This window comes from Diplotaxodon limnothrissa, linkage group LG19, assembly GCF_057381915.1.
Source record: "Diplotaxodon limnothrissa isolate DT_005_m linkage group LG19, D_limnothrissa_male_GT1.1, whole genome shotgun sequence".
Classification (NCBI taxonomy): domain Eukaryota; kingdom Metazoa; phylum Chordata; class Actinopteri; order Cichliformes; family Cichlidae; genus Diplotaxodon; species Diplotaxodon limnothrissa.
The window spans coordinates 30,176,146-30,197,716 of NC_140614.1; the positions used below are offsets into that span (position 1 = coordinate 30,176,146).

The window sequence follows — 21,571 nt, forward strand, 5'->3', positions numbered from 1 at the left end:
TAGCCTAACACACGACATCATTAATATTCGACATGGCCCTATTGTGCTCTCATGCTACATAAACTATGTGAACACTGGCTGACGCAAAGCTCCTCTCAGAGAACTCAAGGTCTAATCCTCAGACAGAGCTGGCGGTCAGCTGCCCGTCCAAATACATAACAATCACCATTACAGCTACACATTTGCCTGCACTTGACTAAACAATAATGCCTCTCTCAGAACACAATCATCAAGTTACACTCTCTACCTCTTTGAGTTGCAGCACAGTCCTAACTATGTCAGAGAGGTTGGGAGGTGAGAGTGCTGTGGAGAGGAGGGAGCGGGGATCTCCCATGTCCAGCAGCTTCACTTTCAACAAGACAGTGGAGAGCGGAGCAAGCTGAGGAAATGGAAAATAGTAGAGCACAGATCGGTTTTCAGAAGTAAGGTCTGAACTGCATTAAAAACTGGTCACTGGCACAGTCCCTTACCAGCATCTCGGGAATCATGTAGTCTGGGATTTCCTTTTTCCAAAACTCTTTGGTAACAAGTCTGTAACAGTAGCCCTTTGACACTCGACCTGCCCGACCTGTCAGGAAACAAACATTGAGTTAAAGGCAGAAGTGATAGTAAGCACTTAAAAGGTCTAAAATGGTCGTACCTCTGCGTTGGTTGCAGCTGGTTTTGGAGGCCCAGGTGAGATGCAGAGACTCGTAATGGGTATCCGGGTCACACACCAATTGGCGAACCAGGCAGAAGTCAATAACTGTCATTAAAAAAAATGCTAATACAAATTAACTTAAAATAAATACATAAATAGATCTCAGAGAACAAACCACTTAAAACCACATGGGAGCACGATGTGGGCAGTTCTCTTGTAAGTCATGAGTGGAAATCACATTGAGCAAAAACCTTTTCACATAAGCTGAATATTTTTTACATCAACTATTTTACACCAGAGCACCATAGGAGAAATGATTCAACGCAAATCTTTGCTCTAGGTGCAAGACAGACAAAGCGACCTAATTCATGTAATATGGAAATAAACATTAACTAACACATGTTGTCAAATTTTAGGAGATGACATAGTGCAGTTATTTGTTTTTCTATATTTATTCATTGTTGTTTACCTTACTAATTGTATTGTTCTCTCTGATGTTGGCAGCGACACGACCATTAATTTTGATATGGCCTTTGTCTGGTAGTAGGTGCAGGTGGGACTGCTACTTGGGAATTATTTCTTGTATCTTGCTCTTATTTTCTGTCTTATTTAACTTCCTTTTTTCCTTACAACATTATTGATATCTGTATGCCTTAATTCTCAGTTTCTTGTAAATAAATGATGAAAGAAGAGTGACAATAGATGAAGTCAAATTTTTAAAAATTTAAAACTGAAAAAACCCACCATATTTGACATCTGGAACAGTCACTGAACTCTCTGCAATGTTGGTGGAAAGGATCACCTGTGAGGATTAGAAGATAATTGGTATAGCAGGTACGGACAGCACATGCAAAAAGTTACGATCAACAGCTTTTACCTTCCTGTATCCAGGAACAGGAAAGAGGAACACGCCGTTCTGCTCCTCCAGTGTCACTGAGGAGTGAAGAGGATAAACCTGCAATCTGAAAAAAGCAGCATGCTCAGTTTGAACTTAATGTTAAAGTACTACTCATTTACCTTTACTGATCTGCTACTTCTGCACCTTCCCCACTATCTACAGAGATTGGATACTTTCTACCACTGTGTATCACGTTCATTGTGCATCTTCACTTTGTGTTTCACTATGGGAGATACAACCTACTCCCAGATTGTGTCAACCCTGAGCCAGAGATGACTGTGCAGCATCCAGCCTGCGAAAATGCACAAACATGTGTGGCATAGCTTAGTTTGCTGCTGCACAAATATTCTGGACCGACATACCTCTGAACAAAGCTCAGAAGGTCAAGGTCAAGGTAACTTTATTTATACCCATAGGCAAGGTAAATTTGCTTTACAGAAAAATGATAGCATTTGGCATCCCTTAAAAAACACACATACCTAATAAAGATATAAACCTCACTGTAGCACATATAAAGTAATTTAATATTTCGAATCAAAAACAAAAACAGTTCTTATTTAAATCAGTGACAGCAACGGGGACAAAGCTATTTTCATAACGCTTTGTCCTGCATCTCGGAAATAGAAACCTTCGTCCCGAGGAAAGAAGCTGAAATTTACCCCTTAGAGCAGTGGTTCCCAAACTTTTTTCGCTGGGCCCCCCTTTGTTTTACAGAAAAATGTTCGCGCACACACACATGTACGCACTAACACATCCTCCAACCACACACACATATTTTGCTCAATTGCGGTTTATTTCACACCTCAAACATTTAGTGAACAATTAAGCAAATACAAGTAATCTGCAGGTAGTAATAAAATAAACTACTAACTCTTTTACGCTACGTCCGCACCTACACGGGTATTTTTGAAAACGCAGCTGTTTCGTCCACACGTAAACAACGTTTCAAATCACCGAAAACTGAGATTTTTTAAAATCCTTTTTTGCGTTTACGTGTGGACGAGGAATACAGAGTTCGTCACGCAAAGTCAAAGGTATGTGCCTTTTTTCATGTCAGCTGTGCGCCACGTTATTGTTTACATGAGAGGAATTGCAGAATGGCAGATAGAAACAAAATACTGTTAATCTGACTATCTTCAGGTTTTACACGCAGTTACTGTCCCTCCATTTACAAAGGCAGAGGCGTCACGGTGTCATTATTTTACGTGTAGTTGTTTTTTCCTGTGTAATAATATTCAACATTGCTGTCAATACATTTATAAAAAAAAAAAAAAGCCTCTCTGTGCAAAATCCCTCGCTCACCTGGAGACCGCTGGAAGCACTGTGAGAATCATGTTCTTTGATTTCTCCAGTGCCTTCAACACCATTCTTCCCTCGGTTCTGAAGGACAAGCTGGTGAACTCTGGAGTGGACCATCACCTCACTACCTGGATTTTGGACTACCTCACCGACCGACCACAGTATGTGAGGACTCAGGGCTGTGTCGGACAGGGTCGTCTGCAGTACGGGGGCCCCACAGGGAACGGTTCTGGCTCCGTTCCTCTTCACCATCTACACTGCAGACTTCTCCCACAATTCCACCCAGTGCTTCCTGCAGAAGTTCTCTGATGACTCTGCAATAGTCGGCCTCATCACTGATGGGGACGACAAGGAGTACAGAGGACTGACTCAAGACTTTGTGGACTGGTGCCAGCTGAACTACCTCCAGATCAACGCCAGTAAAACCAAGGAACTGGTGGTAGACTTCCGCAGGCACAAGCATTCTCCACTGCAACCACTGAACATCCAGGGTATGGACATTGAGGCTGTGGACAGCTACAGGTACCTTGGTGTTCATCTGAACAACAGACTGGACTGGACTCATAACTCAGACGCCCTCTACAGGAAAGGGCAGAGCAGGCTGTACCTGCTGCGGAGACTCAGGTCGTTTGGGGTGGAGGGCCCACTCCTGAAGACCTTCTATGACTCTGTGGTGGCTTCTGCTATCTTTTATGGTGTGGTCTGCTGGGGCGGCAGCATCTCTGCTGGGGACAGGAAGAGACTGAACAGGGTGATCCGAAGGGCCAGCTCTGTTCTAGGATGCCCTCTGGACCCAGTGGAGGTGGTGAGTGACAGGAGAATGGCGGCTAAGCTGTCATCCCTGTTGGACAACGTCTCCCACCCCATGCAGCAGACTGTGACAGCACTGAGCAGCTCCTTCAGTGGGAGACTGCGGCACCCACGGTGTGGGACGGAGAGATTTCGCAGGTCTTTCCTCCCCACTGCTGTCAGACTCCACAACAAAGACTTTAACTGAACAAACACACACATCCACACATGTGCAATAACACTAAGTGCAATAATCTTTTCTGGCATCGTTGTATTTTTACTCAGTTGTATATAGCATTCGTATTCTATTTTTATCTTATTGTATATTTTTATTCTATTTTATTCTACTGTATATAGTATATTATTTTATTCTATTCTGTACAGCTGTGTACTGTATTTATTCTTATTGTATTCTAATTTTTGCGTCATAACTTTTGCACTGTCCACTTCCTGCTGTGACAAAACAAATTTCCCACGTGTGGGACTAATAAAGGTTATTTTATCTTATCTTATCTTAAAATGGGTTCAAAAACATAAACAGCTGTGGGAGACTGTTTGTCCGTGATTTGAACCGGGGGATTAAATCGTGGCAGGATCAGCCTGATATTATTTGTATCCCGCTGTAACTTTACTGTATAAAGAGCTAACATCTCCAACATGTCAGGAGTAGTTAGTAGTTGGTCATTACAACAAGTGTTTGTGAACTAAAAATCAAGAATGTGGGATACTGTTTGTCTGTGATTTGAAGAGCCCAGCGCTGCTCCCAATGAAGGGAAAACCAATTCTGCAGGGAGACCTACCTCAGCACTTGTGCAGGTGAAGCCAAAGAAAAGATTTGCTTCATCATATTTTCTAGTCTTTGGCTTGGAAGGAAGTTGGTTTGGAAACATATTCAGCGATGCTTCATCTCCTGCTTTGCGTTTGTGTGGGCGCCCGTGCTAGCTTATTTTATTATTTTACATTTACAATTTTTTTCCCTGGGGACCCTGTGACGCCCCATTGAAGAGCCGTAGGCTGTGGATCTCTTAAGATCTCACTGTTGGGTTTGTAAGGCCATGTTACTCCTAAATTTCTATCTTGTTCAAAGAGAAGATATAAAACAAAGTTCTAAGCTAATCGACCTTAGTGTTCTCCTTTTTAAAAAGAATCGATAAGAGAATCGATAAAGAATCGAATTGTTAAACAGAATCAAAACTAGAATCGGAATCGTGAAAATCTTATCAATACCCATCCCTAGCGACCACTAATATTATCGGGACCCTGGCTCTTGTTCACATTAACTGTATGAAAGGCCTTTTTGACATCGCTGAGTTCAATGATAAAGTGCTGAGTATCTCTCAGTTTCTGTTTCAGTTCCAAAATATCCTCGCTAAAATCAGAAGAACTAAAACGAGCATAAAACATACTTAAAGCATTTGCAAAATCTCTGTCTGGATTAAAACCATCTAAAATGACCTGACTACTGCTCTGGGGATTTTGAAACCCTGCTATGGTTTTCATACAAGTCCAGGCAGACCCAAAATTTTTTGCAGCAAATTTGCTTTCAAGAAGGTTTTTGTAGCTCTGTTTTGCTTTCAAGATCTCGATTTTCAGTTCCTTGGTGGCTGTCTGAAAATCAGTAACAGCCCCCTCTTTAAAGGCCTGTCTCTTTTTACTTAAACAGGATTTGACGCTTTTAGTGACCCATGGCTTATTGTTAGCGTATACTTTAACGCGCTTACGGGGTATAATCATATCTTTACAAAATACTGCATAAGAGTTAGTAACGTCCACCAAAGCGTCAAGATCATCTCCACAAGACTGAATAAAAACTTCCCAATCTGTACACTTAAAACATTCCTGCAAGGTAAGCACAGATTCTTCTGACCATATGTCAACATCCTTAGTCTTTGTCTTCTCTCGTCTTAAGACAGTTTTATATATGGGCAGAAGATGCACACAGTTATGGTCAGAAGATCCCAGAGGAGGAGGCGGGAGGGATTTATAAGCATTCTTCACCGATCCGTAACAAAGGTCCAACATTTTATCCCGTCTGGTAGGACAGGATACATATTGATACAGATTGCCCAAAGTTGATTTAAGAGAGACATGGTTAAAGTCCCCCATTATAAAGTTTGGGGCATCAGGAGAGAGCGTCTGCAGCTTCTGCACTACAGGTTGAGGCGGGGTGAGCCCTCGCGTGAATGTAAACTACGGTAATAAAAAGTTGTGGAAACTCACGAGGGAGATAAAAAAAAAAAAAAAGAGCGCAGTGACACGGATAAAAGTTCAACATCTGGTGTACAAATACACTCTCTAACAGTCACAGCGCTACAGTAACGTTTGTTGCTACAAGCATACTCCTCCTCCTTGGGATTTCCCTGTTACCCATGCATCCCGATCCCGGCGAAAAGGAGCTCCAAAACCGTCAATTGAAAAATCGGTGTCCTGGTCCAGCTCTGTCAGCCATGTCTCGGAAAAAGCCATTACACAGCTGTCCCTGAAGTCTTTCTGGAACCTGACGTTTCCCTGGAGTTCATCCAGCTTGTTCCTAAGAGACTGAACATTTCCAAGGCAGGGTAAACCGACTGACCTCCTCAGATGCAAATTTACACCTCCATGTCTCCCTCTTTTCTTCTTCCTCTTCTCACTTGTTCTGTTAGAGAGTCTATGTATAAAATCTGGCATACATGAGGTGAGGTCCTTACCATCATACGGTAAGTTAAGTTGTAACAGCTTGTCGCAGGAGTAAACAATCCTCAGCTGACTCACGGCAGGGCTCGCAAAATCGCTAGCCCGACGTCCCGGAGCTAGCGATATCTTCGGTCGGGCGACCAAAATCTATCTCAGCCCCGCCCGTTGGGCTATATGATAACCCGACGGGCGGGGCTGAGATAGATTTCATCATCGGAAACAAGCCAGCACAGTAGAAATCCGCCCGTCGGGCTATATGATAACCCAACTTCTCACTGTTGTGGAGCGTGTGTCACTTTGTAAGAAAACTGTCACTTCCTTCAATCAAAACACATGCCAGCAATAGAAACGAAAAGAAAAAAAACTTAAAAACTTAGGATGCCAAGCTCTCACTCACTGCCGGTGACATGCGCCCTGATGGACCTTTCAGGTGTGTCCTATTAGAGCACTTCGCTTTCGCACTGCAGGCCTACTTGTTGTTCCTAGAGTATTTAAAAGTAGAATGGGAGGCAGAGCCTTCAGTTTCCAGGCCCCTCTTCTGTGGAACCAGCTTCCAGTTTGGATTCAGGAGACAGACACTATCTCTACTTTTAAGATTAGGCTTAAAACTTTCCTTTTTGCTAAAGCATATGGTTAGGGCTGGACCAGGTGACCCTGAATCCTCCCTTAGTTATGCTGCAATAGATGTAGGCTGCTGGGGATTCCCATGATGCATTGAGTTTTTCCTTTCCAGTCACCTTTCTCACTCACTATGTGTTAACAGACCTCTCTGCATTGAATCATATCTGTTATTAACCTCTGTCTCTCTTCCACAGCATGTCTTTTATCCTGTCTTCCTTCTCTCACCCCAACCGGTCGCAGCAGATGGCCGCCCCTCCCTGAGCCTGGTTCTGCTGGAGGTTTCTTCCTGTTAAAAGGGAGTTTTTCCTTCCCACTGTCGCCAAAGTGCTTGCTCATAGGGGGTCATATGATTGTTGGGTTTTTCTCTTTATCTACTGTACAATATAAAACGCCTTGAGGCGACTTTTGTTGTGATTTGGCGCTATATAAATAAAACTGAATTGAATTGAACTGTAACTCCCTAACTTGCTTGACTGGGTTAGTCCAAACGGCAGAGCAGGAAGCACAAGTAAGAGAAACTTCAGCCCCACTACTTCACTAAGCTCAAAGGGTTTGAGAGAGGGGGCATTGATAGACAACTCTTCTAATGGAACCAGTGGTCTACAGTCTGTGAGCTTATGATGCAAGCCCCTCATGAAACAACATACCAGAAGGTGCTGTCCAGCAGGTTTATCAGTAAACCCCACACTGCATGCTGAAACAGCAAGGAGGAAGCCCTTTTATTCTAAATCGTCTTAGTGGTGCTCAGAGGGAGGCCTGCAGCATTCTTTCCTTTCATGGGTATGCCTGGCTAACCCTAGGGAGGATCAGGTTGAGAAGCAGGAAAGCGTGGAAGCATTTGCATGTACAGTGACGCGTTTGCATCATGAGAGGGCGAAAACAGCAGGCACTGAGATATACGATACAAATCAGCCTTATCTCAGCCACCTTATCTCAGTTCCAAGTCCTGCAGGTGAAATCTCCAAACAGTTGGATCCCCTTGGACAAAAGATGCCCTCCTCGTTCAGAATTCCTGTTGCGAGTTGACTAAAGGGACAACAATCTGGTGTTGCTGAACACAGTTGTTTCTTTGGCTAGCCCGTGAAGCTGTGGTGAAAGAGCACTGCCCTGGCAGCTGAAATAAGTAATTATCCATGTAGTTTTCACTAAACATGTTACCCACAGAGAAATGGCCAAAAAAAAATGTTGTATTGCTAAGCAGATGCATCGCATTGCTTGCAGCTTGAGCACATTTATGTGAGCCGCAGCGAGCCTCTGGGAGCAAACAACAGTCACTAACCTGCCATTATAGTAGTCGCACCCCACAGCGTCGTATGTAGACAGTGGTGTGTCTGTGTTAAGGAGTTTACTGACAGTACTGCATACTTGTATATCCTTTAATAACAAAATGTAGTGAGGCAATCTGTCTTATGCGGCACATGTATGTTTGAGGAAACAGAAAACAACCTGTAGTATGACCTGTACAGTGATGGTAGACATTACATTAAGCAACTCTGATCACGTGTACAATTCTCAGCAGGTAAATGCATTTGCTCACCTTTTGTGAACCAGCTTGGTCAAGGCCTCCTGCATGTAGCTTATCTCATGTATGCCAGGGAGGAAAACCAAAACACTTCCTCTCTCTGACAAAGTCATGCCTCCCTCTTTCTCGGCCTTGCTGCTCACACAAAAATACATGTATGCATATTCAGTTAACAAACAATTAAATCCTTGCCTATTTACATGTTCAAGCAGTTCTAAAAGTTACAATACTTTGGCCTTACCTGGAATTTTTGCCCTCCATTTCATCAAAGCTCTGGATGAGACTGATGGCAAGACTGTACATATCTGCTGTGATGTATGGGTCGCCTGGATGTGCTGATTCAGTCTAAAACAGACACAAAATTCAGATACAATAGATTTGGCTTCAAGGCAGAGAACTGTACCAGCAGCAACCATTTACTCTCTCAACTACCTACCCTATGCGGAGACAGGTGGTGGAGGTCATCCAGGTAGAAATCTTCAGTGGCATAGGATGCCCCTTCCACTTCAAACACATAGGCTGGGTTCAGTTTGCCACGAATAGGAGTGGCAAAGTAGTCAGCAAACTGCTTGCAGTTAATGGTGGCTGACATAAGGATTATCTAAAACAAAGACAGACTCTTGTGAGTGAGAGTACAAGTGACTAAGCATGAGGAAGACGAAGGAAGTTTTTTAGCCGGACCCAACAGTTACCTTGATGTGGTAAGAGTTGGAACGGAGGAGTTTTCTCAAAACTAGCAGGAGAAAGTCCATTTCTGATGTGCGCTCATGAACCTTGGACAAACGCAGAGTTGTTAAAAGGTTACATTTTGAACATTCAAGAATCACTCATTAAATAATAGGATTAAATTATTCTTAAGCTTATAACAGTACCTTTTGTGGCAGAAAACTAGAAATGACTTTGGATTAAAGTATTATAAATGGTAGACAAAGACAAAGAAGAGTTGTTGCAAGAGCTGAACACTGGCATTTACTCTCCAAGTCTGATCATTTTTAGGACTGAACGCCAGTGAAGAACACTCCAACATGCTGGTCCAAAGTCTCACACAATTTTCAACTTGATTTAGATTTGGAGGCTGTGAGGCCACATCACTTTGATACTTATCAAATCATTCAGTCATCCCTTGCACCCTATGGGTGGGGGGCATTGTCCTGGAAGAATCCACTCTCATCACAATAGAAATGTTCTGGCACTATGAACAACTTGATATTGATTTGTAGTCACCCTTTATTCTAGTGACACAAGTGTCCAAGGCAATTAACTGCAGGGACCAAGTGGTAAGGTACTTTTTTTTGACTATTTCACCTGTCTGTCATCAGATTTAATATTTGTACTTCCCCCAAAATAACTAAAAAAAGTAAATAAACACAAATTCCCCCTTTTTTTGGCAGTAGCTAACAGAGAAACATATAAACATGAAAAATTTGACATCTGGTTTATGCACCTCATCCACAAAAATGTGGGAGAATTCAGTGAGGGACTTGGCCTGAACCAGTTTTTGCAGCAGCACTCCTGTAGTCATGTAGATTAGTCGGGTATGCTCAGTTGCCATCTTCTCCAGGCCAATCTGAACAAATATATACAGGAGTTGCATTCACAAACTTGTCAATTAAATACATATTTGCATTTTCATAAAAATCCACAGGGAACGTAGTTGATTTGTTGTTTGCTAACTGGAAAAGTCTATAAAGGCACCTTCATGACAGGGCCTAAAATCTCTGGAAGGCATCCATTTGTTCTCGTCTTTTGCTTTTTCAGGTTTTTTCTTACTTTTATTAACCTTCATTTATACAGGTAGTTCCATTGAGACTCAATGTCTCATTTACAAGAGAGACCTGTTCCAGACAAACATTAAAATTACAACAATAAAAGAAACAACAGCTTAATTTGTGTAATGTACACAGTCATATCAAAGACAAGAACAACTTCCCAGTGATGATTTCACAAAAACGTTTGTATGTCTTTCGAAGTCTGCAAGTAAAATCAATTGAGAGAGACTCAAATCCATCTGTAATGTATTCCATGACGATGGGGCAGAAAAAGAAGAATGCCTTTTACCCAAGCTCTATATGAACTGATGAAACTTGAAAAATCCTGTCATCTGCAAATACCAACTTGCAGATAATCTTTTTATACCATCTGCAATTTGATTTCTTTAGAATTTAAGTTTTTGTACTGTTTTGCTGCATTATAGCACTACTTGGATTTATTGAGCTCCAAAAAACACAACAAGATTACTTTTTACTGCCTCAGGAAGGAACAGCAGAGGCCACAGAGGAAGTACACTTCCTCTGCTGTAGCTTTAGGCTTAAACTTTTACAGGGTTTTAAAAACTGATGTCTGCAATGCCAAAATGACTATTTGTGGTTCTGACTGGAGAAAACATCAGTGAACCTCAACAAAATCGATTGCGTATCCATGTTACACTTTTTGCTTTGCCAACTTGCAGCTAAACAAATATATAGATATAACTCTCCCCTATTTTAATGTTATAATGGAAATTATACCATAATGTTTAGTTTCTGTTGCATAAGCTAAGAATTTTTTCTCCTTCTAAAACTGACTATTTATCATTGCTCCCACTGTCAGTGACATCATCCTTAACTCCAGAGGTCTGCATCAAGCGGAGGAGACAACGGTTATTATTAGACACACAGTTTCAAAGCTCTGCACAACACAGTCAGACATCCTAGCAACAAAGCATACGAGCTTGTTAACACATGCATGCAAACACTCTGAAGTTGTGAGAAAGATAATAATGAATGCTCTTTGTCTAAAGTTTGAATCAATATGGGTCATTGTATCTTGGTTTTCTACTACTGCTACATGATCGAAGAGCAGTGTATGCAGTTTAAGAAAATCACATTCTATCCTAATACTGCACCAACCTGATATCCCACCAGACTACCCAGGGTACACTTCCGCTGTTTGGCAACCCATCGAGCAATACTGGTGGCTCCAATTTTACGTGGTTGGGTGACTACAATGTTGCATGAGGCATTTTTCTCATTGTAATAGTCCAGAATGTACTGTGGCAGCTGGGTGGTCTTGCCACTGCCTGTGGCTCCTTGAATGATCACTACAGAGTTGTTTTCTATGAGGGAAATCAGCTGGAAACAACCGCAAACAGACACACACATAAAAAACACAAAAGGACACGTGCACAGTTAAAAAGAAAGGCATTTGATAAAAAAAAAAAAAAAGGAAGGACATTTAGCTACTAACCCATATCATCGAAAAAACAAATGAAATTTGGAGAAAAAGTTATGAAATTGTTGGGCAGATGGATGTGGTAAGCTGATTTATGGCCTAAATTTTAGACTTTATAATCTGCATTAAGAAAGTCCAGCTTAAATGACAGCATTATCTCCTAAAACACACACACACACACTACTCTGTATTAGTCAACAAATAATAATAGACTAGGGAATTTGAAGTTAGCTGTTGTCCATCAGCATCAAATAACTTTGTTGTAATGTTCATCTTGAGCAAACAGCAAAATCTTAAGTGCTCAAGTGTCCTGGGGACATAAAAAAAATTTCAGTAAAAATGACGAACAGAACCTCGGGATAATGAAAGTGCACTACAGGACCATCAAGCTAAGTCAATCTCTTACCTCCTGTCTGTTTTTGGCTATGGGCAAGTCTGGATACTCATAGCTTGTGAGTGGAGGAGGATTAGCATAACCTAGTGAAAAGAAAAGTTGCAGGAGTAAAAGGAAAAATAAAGTTTTAAACTGATTAAGAATTAAGCTTTCTGTATATCCCAAAATACACAACCTAGGCTCAGAAAAGCTATGACAAAATTAGTACTTACGCACTGCAGGTTCTGGTTTTTGCAGCCTCTCTCCATCAGAGATCACAGGTTTTGGGCTGCCATGCTCAAGAATCTTTGCTGGACTGTAAGAAAACCAAATCTGAGAATTACAAACAAATCTAATGCAGTAACACCAAAACTGTACAAGATACGATTAGCTGTTTTGGACTAAAAGACTTTAACGTTTAAGCTTTCAGTTTCGACCTTTATACCGCAATTTCCTCACAACGCAAAGACAAATATATGTACTGGTAAAAACAAGACAAGTTGGAAGCCAGGATTTATCAAAATTATCAATATTATATGAAAATCAGTTTCCTTTGAGTGTAAGAATTAATTTCAGATCATTACAGGAACTGTGAGGTTGAATATAATGCTAGATGTTGTAGCATTTTTCTCAACATCAACAAAGATAAAAAACAAAATGAACAGGAAAATGCTCCCCTTCTTTATACGTGGTAATCCATGTACAAAACCCAATTTTTTTTTTAAAGAAAAAAGCTTAAGCATGGCAATAAAAGAAAAAAAGGGGGCTGTATAACCAAACATAAGTCAACATCAGTTAGTCACAGTTAAACTCACAGATTCATAAACCTTTTGAAATATTTTTTGTTTTTAAACATACATTTTCTAGAAGAAAGTTTCACATTTTTTCCTCTGCATATTTCACTTCTTAATGCAATTTCTAACTAAGTTTTTGCATCCTCTCTAATTTCCCTCTGTCAGCTTGACCAGGCCCACAGCGCTGCAGCCTGAGGAGCATTCCCGGTTGTGTGTGTGTTTATGCATGTGTGCCTCCTGCACTCTTAGCGAGGAGAGGATTTTATCACAACAGCAGACAAAAACCCTGACAGTACTAGGAGCTCAAATGCACACCCACGACTTGTGCGCACACACGCACCCTCGTCCTCTCTCTTTCTCTCCAATGCACACGTTTCGTGCAAGCTACAAAGCAGCTGACCCTACAACAAAAGCTGCACACTGCACAGAGGAGAGTGGGGTGAAAGGAGAAGAGAAGTGACAGCTCTTAGTCAGTTATCCGTGTGCGTGTGACTAACTCTCCTGGAAAAAGTCTGCATGACAGGCGCAGTGAGAGGACAGGACAAAAAACTACAAGACAAAAACATTTGCAACAACAAAGCAAGGGAAGGATTGCTGCCGGACGTAGTCAACAGTGAGAGGAGTAAAGTTTGCACAGGCAGATCCATGGAGACAAGACGCTGGAGGCTCTACTCTGTGAAAAGCTCTTCTTTGCCCAATTTCTAAAAAGCTCAGACAAGAGTCAGCAGTGCTGTTTCACCAGTAAGTACATTTCTTTCTTTTCTTATTCATCCAGATATTATTGTGATAACAATTTTTTTTAAATTTTTAAAATCTGATTTGCAGCTTACTAAGCGAAAACCCTTAAGGTTTTCTGTATGGCTGACCTCTGACCCCACAGGCAGTTTAATCCATCTGAATCCCAGGTGGAAACTCAGCTGATCTATCAGCTTGAATAAAAGGGCCAAATACGCACACCTGGGACATCAGCCTTGAAATCAAAGTAGCCATCAGGCAGGGATCAAAGGACAGAATAGCTATGGGATGATCATTTTTCAATGTCAAGCTTAAATTCTGAATTATTAAAACGTCACAAAGAGTCACAGACTAGATTTCAGTTATAAACTAGATTTACCACATAAAATTAATAAAACATTCTAATCAAATAATTTTCATTCAACCTGAATAGTCAAACCCATTTCAGTACAACTGCAAGATTTTTGACAATTAGCAAATTAGCATTTCCATTTTCAAGAAAAATTCCTCTGGTTAGCGGTTAATTTTGACTTGAAATACACATTTTGGGAGGTGATAACTTGGGTCACAGTTAAGGAAAGTCTGTTATCTTAAAAGAAATGGATCCTGTTTTTTTTTTTTTTTTTTTTTTGGGGGGGGGGGGGGGGGGGGGATTTAAATAGCAAAAGAATTATTTTATATTACAGCATGTTAAATCCCCAGAAAGTTTTGGGTTTTTTTTTTTGTTTTTTAAATGTAATCACAGTGTATTACATTTTCCTTTAAGGGAAGACCAAAACCTCTTTGGTACCCACAAACATTTTTAATAAAGAGGGAAAAAACCCATTATTTTTTTCTAAAGGTTTTCAGAGAAGAGTTTTAATTTCCCTGGCTTACCTCAGTGTTTTTTCCTCATCTGCCTGACTTAAGCAGTTCCTCACTTGCTGTTATGCCGTCCTGTCATTTGCAGGTGCAACCGTTATAGAAATTTGTTTTAAGCAACGTCTATTCCAGTAATTCAGATGATTATTATGATTCTGTTGTGTTGTGAAAATCCTGTCTTGATGCTAAAGATAACTAATTATTCTAATGTCTTCAGCTTTTAAAGACAGCGTGCTGTGAATGCCATGCCTCTGTTCAGCTGGATGAAATGGTCGCATGAGACAAGAGTGCAGGCTCAGGATGAAACACCATCTCTGAAAATCTCAGGGGGGTTACCCAGCCGCATGCTGATCACAGAGCTCCTGTGGCATGTGGAAGAGCGCGAGCGGCTGGCGAGAGAACTGGAGCGTGAGCATAGGATGGCTCACAGCGCTCTGGGTCTCCACTGGTTTCAAAAGTACCCCAGGTTGCGGACCCTCATCCCCTCATCAGAACTACAACAGCTGGAGTTCTTGTGTGCCCAGATCCCATCTATCCAAGCAGCCACTGTCCTCTCCAGGTGTTTAGTAGTACCCATGCCTTCTTCTGTCCTCACATTAGTAAGCTGTCAACAGATACTAGCTGCTACTGCATCAACAGGGCCTGACAGCAGGCAAAGCAGAGAAGACCCAAAGGGAAAGGGAGCTAGGGCGAGCTGCCAAGGAAGCCATTATGTGTTATTGTCACAGACACAGGCGATACAGGGTGTTAACATGTGAAGGTGAAGGACGCCCTGTAAGGGTGAGTGAAGCCAGGCTGCCGGGGTTGCCACTCGTCTGTTAGCCAGTATGGAAAAATAGCTGTTAGACATGGTTGAGCAATGAGCACTGTGACCTACTTACATATTCCCCATAAAACTCTCTACCAGTTCACTACTGTGTGCTTACATAACATCTTAGCCAAGAAAAACATATTTAATAAGATGTGTTATTATGCTTTTATCATTTACAAAAATCTTCGCTGTTGTCCCAGATATGTCATTTTTTGAAACTGTGAGAGAAAACAGATAAAAGCACACAGGTCCAACATTTTAGGTGAAGCACAGAAACTTCACATTAGCAGGCTGACACCATGCTGATGGAAATATTATTTCTTAGTTTGTAGATACTCAACTCCTCTGCTTGCATCTTATGGGACTGACATGGTTGTACATTTGTAGACCATCATCTACATGCTGTAGCCTTGTACTGCCAACAAAGGACAGTGTCAGTTCTAGTAGTTGCCACTTGAGTATGGCTCAAAAAGGAAGTCATTCCCTAAAGCAGGGGTGTCGCACTCCAGGCCTCGAGGGCCGGTGTCCTGCAGGTTTTAGATCTCACCCTGGGTCAACACACCTGAATCAAATGATTAGTTCATTACCAGGCTTCTGGAGAACTTCAAGACATGCTGAGGAGGTCATTTAGCCATTTAAATCAGCTGTGTTGGATCAAGGACACATCTAAAACCTGCAGGACACCGGCCCTCGAAGCCTGGAGTTCGACACCTGTGCCCTAAAGGCTCCCATTTAAATTTAACTTAGCAACATTATAAAGCATCTACAGCTAGTTTCCCCTTTATAAGTCCTCTGAGTGGGCTGAATTTGTTTATAACCAACTGGATAACCAAGTTAGGAGTGTGGTCTCAATAATTGACAGGTTGGGCAACTAGAGCTGGAATCTGTTAGGGCTCATCCACTACTGAAGGTTATTAAACTGATCCTCTTCAACATCTTTGTGCTGTTATTACCTTGTGCCTTTGTTAATGTACAGACCCTCCCAGCAGTGAGTGCTAAAGTTTTATGAGTATTTACAAAGATGGCGCAGTGACAAGATTGCTTGTTAGAGTGACTCTGATAGAGTGACTCTGATTTTTTCCGACTGACTCTATTGCATATGCATTTCTGAGAGTTCCTTTCTCAAGGCACAAAATATAGGGAAGTGAATATTTACATCACAAGCAAACCCGCAACTCTGAGAGCCATTTACACCTGCTATTTTGACCTGTTTAGTAAATCTGGCACTTAATTTGTTAATAAGCACTAATTAGTCAATATGTATGTATTTTCACTGAATCTGTACAGTTTATGAACCCTTGTTAACCTTAGTTAGCTAAGGTTAGTAAGCATGGAGGTAAATTCTGGCTCCATGCTAATGTTAAGGCAATAAAATGTGAAATCTAAACCTCTGGGTGAGGGCACAATCACTACACGGCTGCTGCTATGAAGACAAAAGTCATAATATAGAAATAACATCTCTGTCAAAGCTTTTCAAAACTTGAGTAGATTTCATGTCCACTGTCTCTAATGTAAGAGGTCAAACTTTACCACCAACCCCTTCAGCAGAAAGAATAATAACCAGATAGGAGTGTGTGACTATTTCATAAACTACAGTGATACTGTGTTTTTAGGAACAGAGACATATTTCAACGTGGCTTAGTGTGACTGATTTTCAAGTCAGAGACGAGAGGACAGAGCGCAAAGGAAACAAGAAGGAATAAATGATGAGGAAATGAGAAAAACCTCTCCAAGAACTGTTTAATTAACTATAATGTTGTATGTTTCCACAGGTTTCGTGAGGTGCTTGCCACTAACAACATACGACCCTGGGAGCTGGCATCTGTGTTTAAGCAAATACTAAAGGACTTCCTGAGCCAAAGGGGATATGATGAAGAGGATGACCTCTCAGTGCAGCCGGTGCAGTTCCAACCCATGGAGGCTTGGACCAGCCGGTACAAAATGAAGCAGGGGTTTGTCACACCCACTGTCCCCAACTGTGGCGACCATCCAAGGGAAGAGATCCCAACGGTCTCTGGATACGTGGATCGGGTCATGCGCCACTCTGGTTCATTCACAGCACACAGGGACTGGGACCTTCCATATTATTATCCAGTACCTCTCAGGTCCAAAGGTGCTTACAGCACCACACTGTGAAAGGACAACTCTTTAACCATCTGCAACCAACAGCATGGAGACCAAATCGCAATATGCGTCTTAGATATAGACATTTCACTAGCTTTACCAAAATAGCACTAGGCTAGGTGTTATATGTACTCAAATGTTTAATGGCAATAACTAATTCTTATCCCTACTTCACAGCCTGAGTTGTTTAGTTACTCCTTATTCTAAACCTTCAATTGAACAGCTGGAGATGCATTTCAGAGATGTCAAGAACCTGGAGTGATTTTAATAGTAAAAGCACTAGATGCCTTTTTGGCTTTTGGCTAAGTGACAAACTGACTGAGTTGGTCAATTTGTGGTAGCTCATTAAGAGCTCAAAATGTCCAGCTTTTGGAGTGAATACATGTGTAAAAACATGACTGGCTCACATATAGTTAATGCAAAGATGTAAACACTCCACGTTACCTTATCTAACACAAGTCAGTCAACTTTCCTGTTATTGCTGGCCAAAACCTCTTGGGGTGGCAAACATTTTATATGCAGGAAAAACCCTGGAAATCTGAGTGAGCACTCTTTAATGTAAATGTTTCAGACTGAAAAATAAAAAAAACATTGAGCTAAACATTTTATATAGATTAGGCAGAACTCATCTTGATTTGTGTAGGACTTGTTTTTGTTCTTGTGTATCAGTGTTTAACTTCCTTTCGGAGTCCTAAATCCCTTGACAAACAGCAGCTATTGTTCTGTGCTACAGTTAAGACACCCTTCAGGAAGAAGTGTAGCAATGCACTATTTGATGGTCATTAAACTCAATCAACCAACTTGAAAAACAGATCAACGTGTAAATGGTAATAAATAGTATGATTTCCATTTAGCTTATCAATATACTATTGGACAAAAAATATTATTAAGTTGTTGCCTTGACTAAAGAACGTCCTTTATAAATAAAAAAAAACAAACATTAAAATAAGATTTACTATAATTCAGTTTGCATTAGTGAAGGCCTCAGTCGGATCAACACTGATAATCTAACCATTAATTTTTGATAATTCACAGGTAATGAAAACCTTAAAATAAAGAAAAACATGCAAAGACAAAATGATATTTTTCACTTGTCTGTTTTAGATGACCTGCATCAAACAACATGGTAAGAAAATGTGGGGACTTATGCAGTCCATCTTTGGGACTGTTTATCAGACACACATCAACAGCATCCACCCTTATAATATTAGGTCAGTGGTGGGGAACTCCAGGCCTCAAGGGCCGGTGTCCGGCAGGTTTGAGATATCACCCTGGGTCAATACACCTGAATCAAAACTAGTTCATTACCAGGCTTCTCGAGAACTTAAAAGACATCTCGGGCAACTCATCGTGTACCTGGAGTCAAGTGTTTTGACCAATTCAATATAACTATATATATTTTTAGACACAAGTTGTAACGGCCGCCAATTTTCTTTGTACGAGTTTATTATATGGCGTGCTGCGGGGAAAAGTCTGTTCTAACATTTAAGTCTAAGGTTTATTTTGAGAACCTGAGGGCTCTTTTTTGCTTCTCATCTGTAAACTCTCTCACGTGATTCTTGCATAGGTGGTAGAAGAGGTTTGTCATGCTTACGTCTGTGGTGGGGACCTGTTTGTGGTATTATTTGCAGAGTACAGATTTCTGGTCCATGTCAGACTTTTCATAACCAAACTATCTCCATGCTAGAGAGTTAGCCCCTTGTTTAGGAATAAGATCCTCAATTAGTTTTGACTGGTCCTTCCGTTTGGGGCTACCTGTTCTGCCTCATTTTTACTGTCCATGCTGGTATTCTCTGTGCCTGCATGGTCTTCCAAATTCAGTTGAGGAGGCAAGTTGGCCATTTAAATCAGCTATGTTGGATCAAGGACACATCTAAGACCTGCAGGACACCGGCCCTTGAGGCCTGGAGTTCCCCCACCCCTGTATTAGGGGATCTAGTGTAAGATTTTAAGAGGAATCTGGTAGCTTTGGTAGAGCAAATATTTGTTACATTTCTTAAAACAGTGTGCATTTGCTTGGATGACACCGGAGTTTTTACCCTTATCTCAATTTGAATACTTAAAAAAAAGACCACTGGCAGTGTAAAAACAAAGGTTAAAATACATTCAGATTCGAGGTTTTAGCAAAACCATACAAAAACGTGCAGCTGTATGGATGAAACCATTAAAATATCCCCCCGTTTGTTTTCTACAGCTCCGGAATAATTTGTGTTAATTTTGGTCGTTACGCATTTACCCATTACGGTGACATTTAAGCATGCCTACAATGTGATTTCTTCTATTTGAACTTCACTTTCCAATACTTGCTGCCAAGCTGAGACATGATGTATATGTCCGCCAACGACTTAAAACACTTGATAAGTTAAAAACAATTTAACGGTATCACTTTGAGCAGCTAAATCTAGCAACAACAACAAAACCATACGCCATTAATTTTTCTAAAATATTTAAGTGTCTAACACCTGAATGCAAAGCTAGACCATGCTAGCATGCTACTTAGCTTAAGGTCAACCACGTTTACGCTAACTAAACCATCATACCTGCTCTCTTTCGACGATTGTTCATCGTCTGACTTCCTCTCAGCCACTTCTTCTGTGAGTTTAATGTTCGCAAACCTGTTCCCTGAAGTGAACCAGTCCGATATTTGTTCAGCGGTAAATATTTTCTTCATTTTGCGCCAGTAATTGTATTTTTTTTTCCACTTCGCTGTGATAGCGGGTAACACGAAGACGAAAACACGTGAGGCAGGCGCAGCTCTAAGGTCTCCCACTGGCGGTTGGAATAAAAATGGCAAGTCTACCTGTCTCTCTGTCTGTTTTTTAAATGAACCTTATAAACAAGTTATCAGCACCCACAGAAGATACACCACGAACAGGGTAACCAAAATTGTTATAGTTAATACTGTACTAGTCATAGTATTATTGTTAATTTTTCTGCTCTTGGTTTGTTTTTACATGACTAACAAATGAAAACATTTTAGTTAACTGTAATACCTTTGGTATGTGGAACTAGGCAAGAAGATAATTATTGTATACGATTTGTCACAATAATGATAGCAACCAAATAAAATATTTCTATATTAAAGAACAAAATCAGAGAAATTACTATCAATTATGACTTACCTGTTTAGGTGATCTCCACTATCTATTTTTTAAACCACTGAAAGCTAATTCGCTTGGATGTTTTATATCTAAAGACATACTTGACAGCTTAAAATCAGATTTATGTTTGTGCACTGTCTCATGTAAAATGCCAAACAAATTTCTTAAACAGATGTAAGCATTTGTGTTAACTTAATATTTAGCATAGTGATTTCTAAGGTGTGGGCTTGGATGTCCCACTGGGGCATGAATTTAGTGAAGTAATCAGAACTCATAGAACAAATCCAAATGACTTAAGTTACCAGGTATTCTGTCCCATATTTTCTGTCATTAGTGAGTAAACAGGTAGAAAGGAGCAGTAACTATCAGGTAGGAAATGAGAAACTGCAAATAAAGTAAATAGAAAATTAAAAGAGGATAAAAATGAATCTGCGAAGCCAAAGAGAAGATACTTCATCTTCATTTGTGTTAATCAGATTTCTGATTGAAGCTTTGGGGAGGTGCAGAAATTCTTTATATTCAATTGGGCCATTGTTAGAGTGAATTGTTAAATGTTTGTCATTTTTATGTTTACCATTTGTACATTGTTTTAACTCTGTGAAAGGAATTCTTTCTGTCCTCCCCTCCCCAGATTCTCGAGGTTCTGAGTGTGGGGGGGGGGGGGGGGGGGGGGGGGGGCAGTAGTGTTTTTAATCACAGGCACATCCTTGTGAAGGTCTGTTTGATGTTGGTAAACTTCCTCCCCTTTGTATGGAGCACACACACACACACACACACACACACACACACACCCCCCTTAGAACCATGTGGGCGTGGCTTTGTTCTGATGTTTTTTTTGTGTGAACTGTCTCTCAATAAAAGGCAGCAAGGGAGGTCAGATGTGAGGTCATTTTCGTGGTGGACACAGGCCTCCCTTGCGCAAGTGATTGATCGATCGACTGTCTTGTTTTCTTCATGATGAATAAGTCTCTAGAATTAGCGGGGCTTGTGGAAACACAGACCCAACAGCCATGATATTTGTAGGTTTAACAAGGATGATTTTGGGGATTCCTGCTGTTGTTCAGATAAAATAAAACATTTGGATCAGGCTCCGAAATACTGACATTCAAACTTAGAAAAG

General features: G+C 40.9%; 2 protein-coding genes across 3 annotated transcripts in view; one reads left to right on the forward strand and one right to left on the reverse strand.

Moving 5' to 3' along the window:
- tdrd9 (tudor domain containing 9) overlaps positions 1-20,021 on the reverse strand; it is a 38,216-nt gene extending 18,195 nt beyond the window's left edge. Inside the window, exons 1-14 of one of the 2 annotated variants that reach the window (XM_085342703.1) lie at positions 19,891-20,021; positions 12,259-12,341; positions 12,059-12,129; positions 11,331-11,552; positions 9,887-10,009; positions 9,135-9,215; positions 8,879-9,043; positions 8,684-8,787; positions 8,458-8,577; positions 1,518-1,602; positions 1,385-1,442; positions 641-745; positions 471-568; positions 248-379 (exon numbers count right to left, since the gene is read on the reverse strand). In XM_085342703.1, coding sequence (XP_085198829.1) covers positions 248-379; positions 471-568; positions 641-745; positions 1,385-1,442; positions 1,518-1,602; positions 8,458-8,577; positions 8,684-8,787; positions 8,879-9,043; positions 9,135-9,215; positions 9,887-10,009; positions 11,331-11,552; positions 12,059-12,129; positions 12,259-12,341; positions 19,891-20,021 — 1,578 coding nt within the window. Of the gene's footprint in view, positions 1-247; positions 380-470; positions 569-640; positions 746-1,384; positions 1,443-1,517; positions 1,603-8,457; positions 8,581-8,683; positions 8,788-8,878; positions 9,044-9,134; positions 9,216-9,886; positions 10,010-11,330; positions 11,553-12,058; positions 12,130-12,258; positions 12,342-19,890 lie in introns of both variants that reach the window. The other variant, XM_085342702.1, reaches the window with a different exon arrangement.
- rd3l (RD3 like) lies at positions 14,661-17,362 on the forward strand. The gene is made up of 2 exons (XM_085342704.1): positions 14,661-14,974; positions 16,999-17,362. Exons 1-2 carry the CDS (start codon positions 14,661-14,663, stop codon positions 17,360-17,362), a joined length of 678 nt encoding a protein of 225 aa, XP_085198830.1.
- Positions 20,022-21,571: the final 1,550 nt, after the last annotated feature.

Excerpts from the sequence above, each read along its gene's own strand:
- rd3l (XM_085342704.1), top strand. The coding sequence starts at position 14,661 with ATGCCTCTGTTCAGCTGGATGAAATGGTCGCATGAGACAAGAGTGCAG. Across the intron at positions 14,975-16,998 it reads GCAGCCACTGTCCTCTCCAG|GTTTCGTGAGGTGCTTGCCA; the intron begins GTGTTTAGTAGT and ends ATGTTTCCACAG.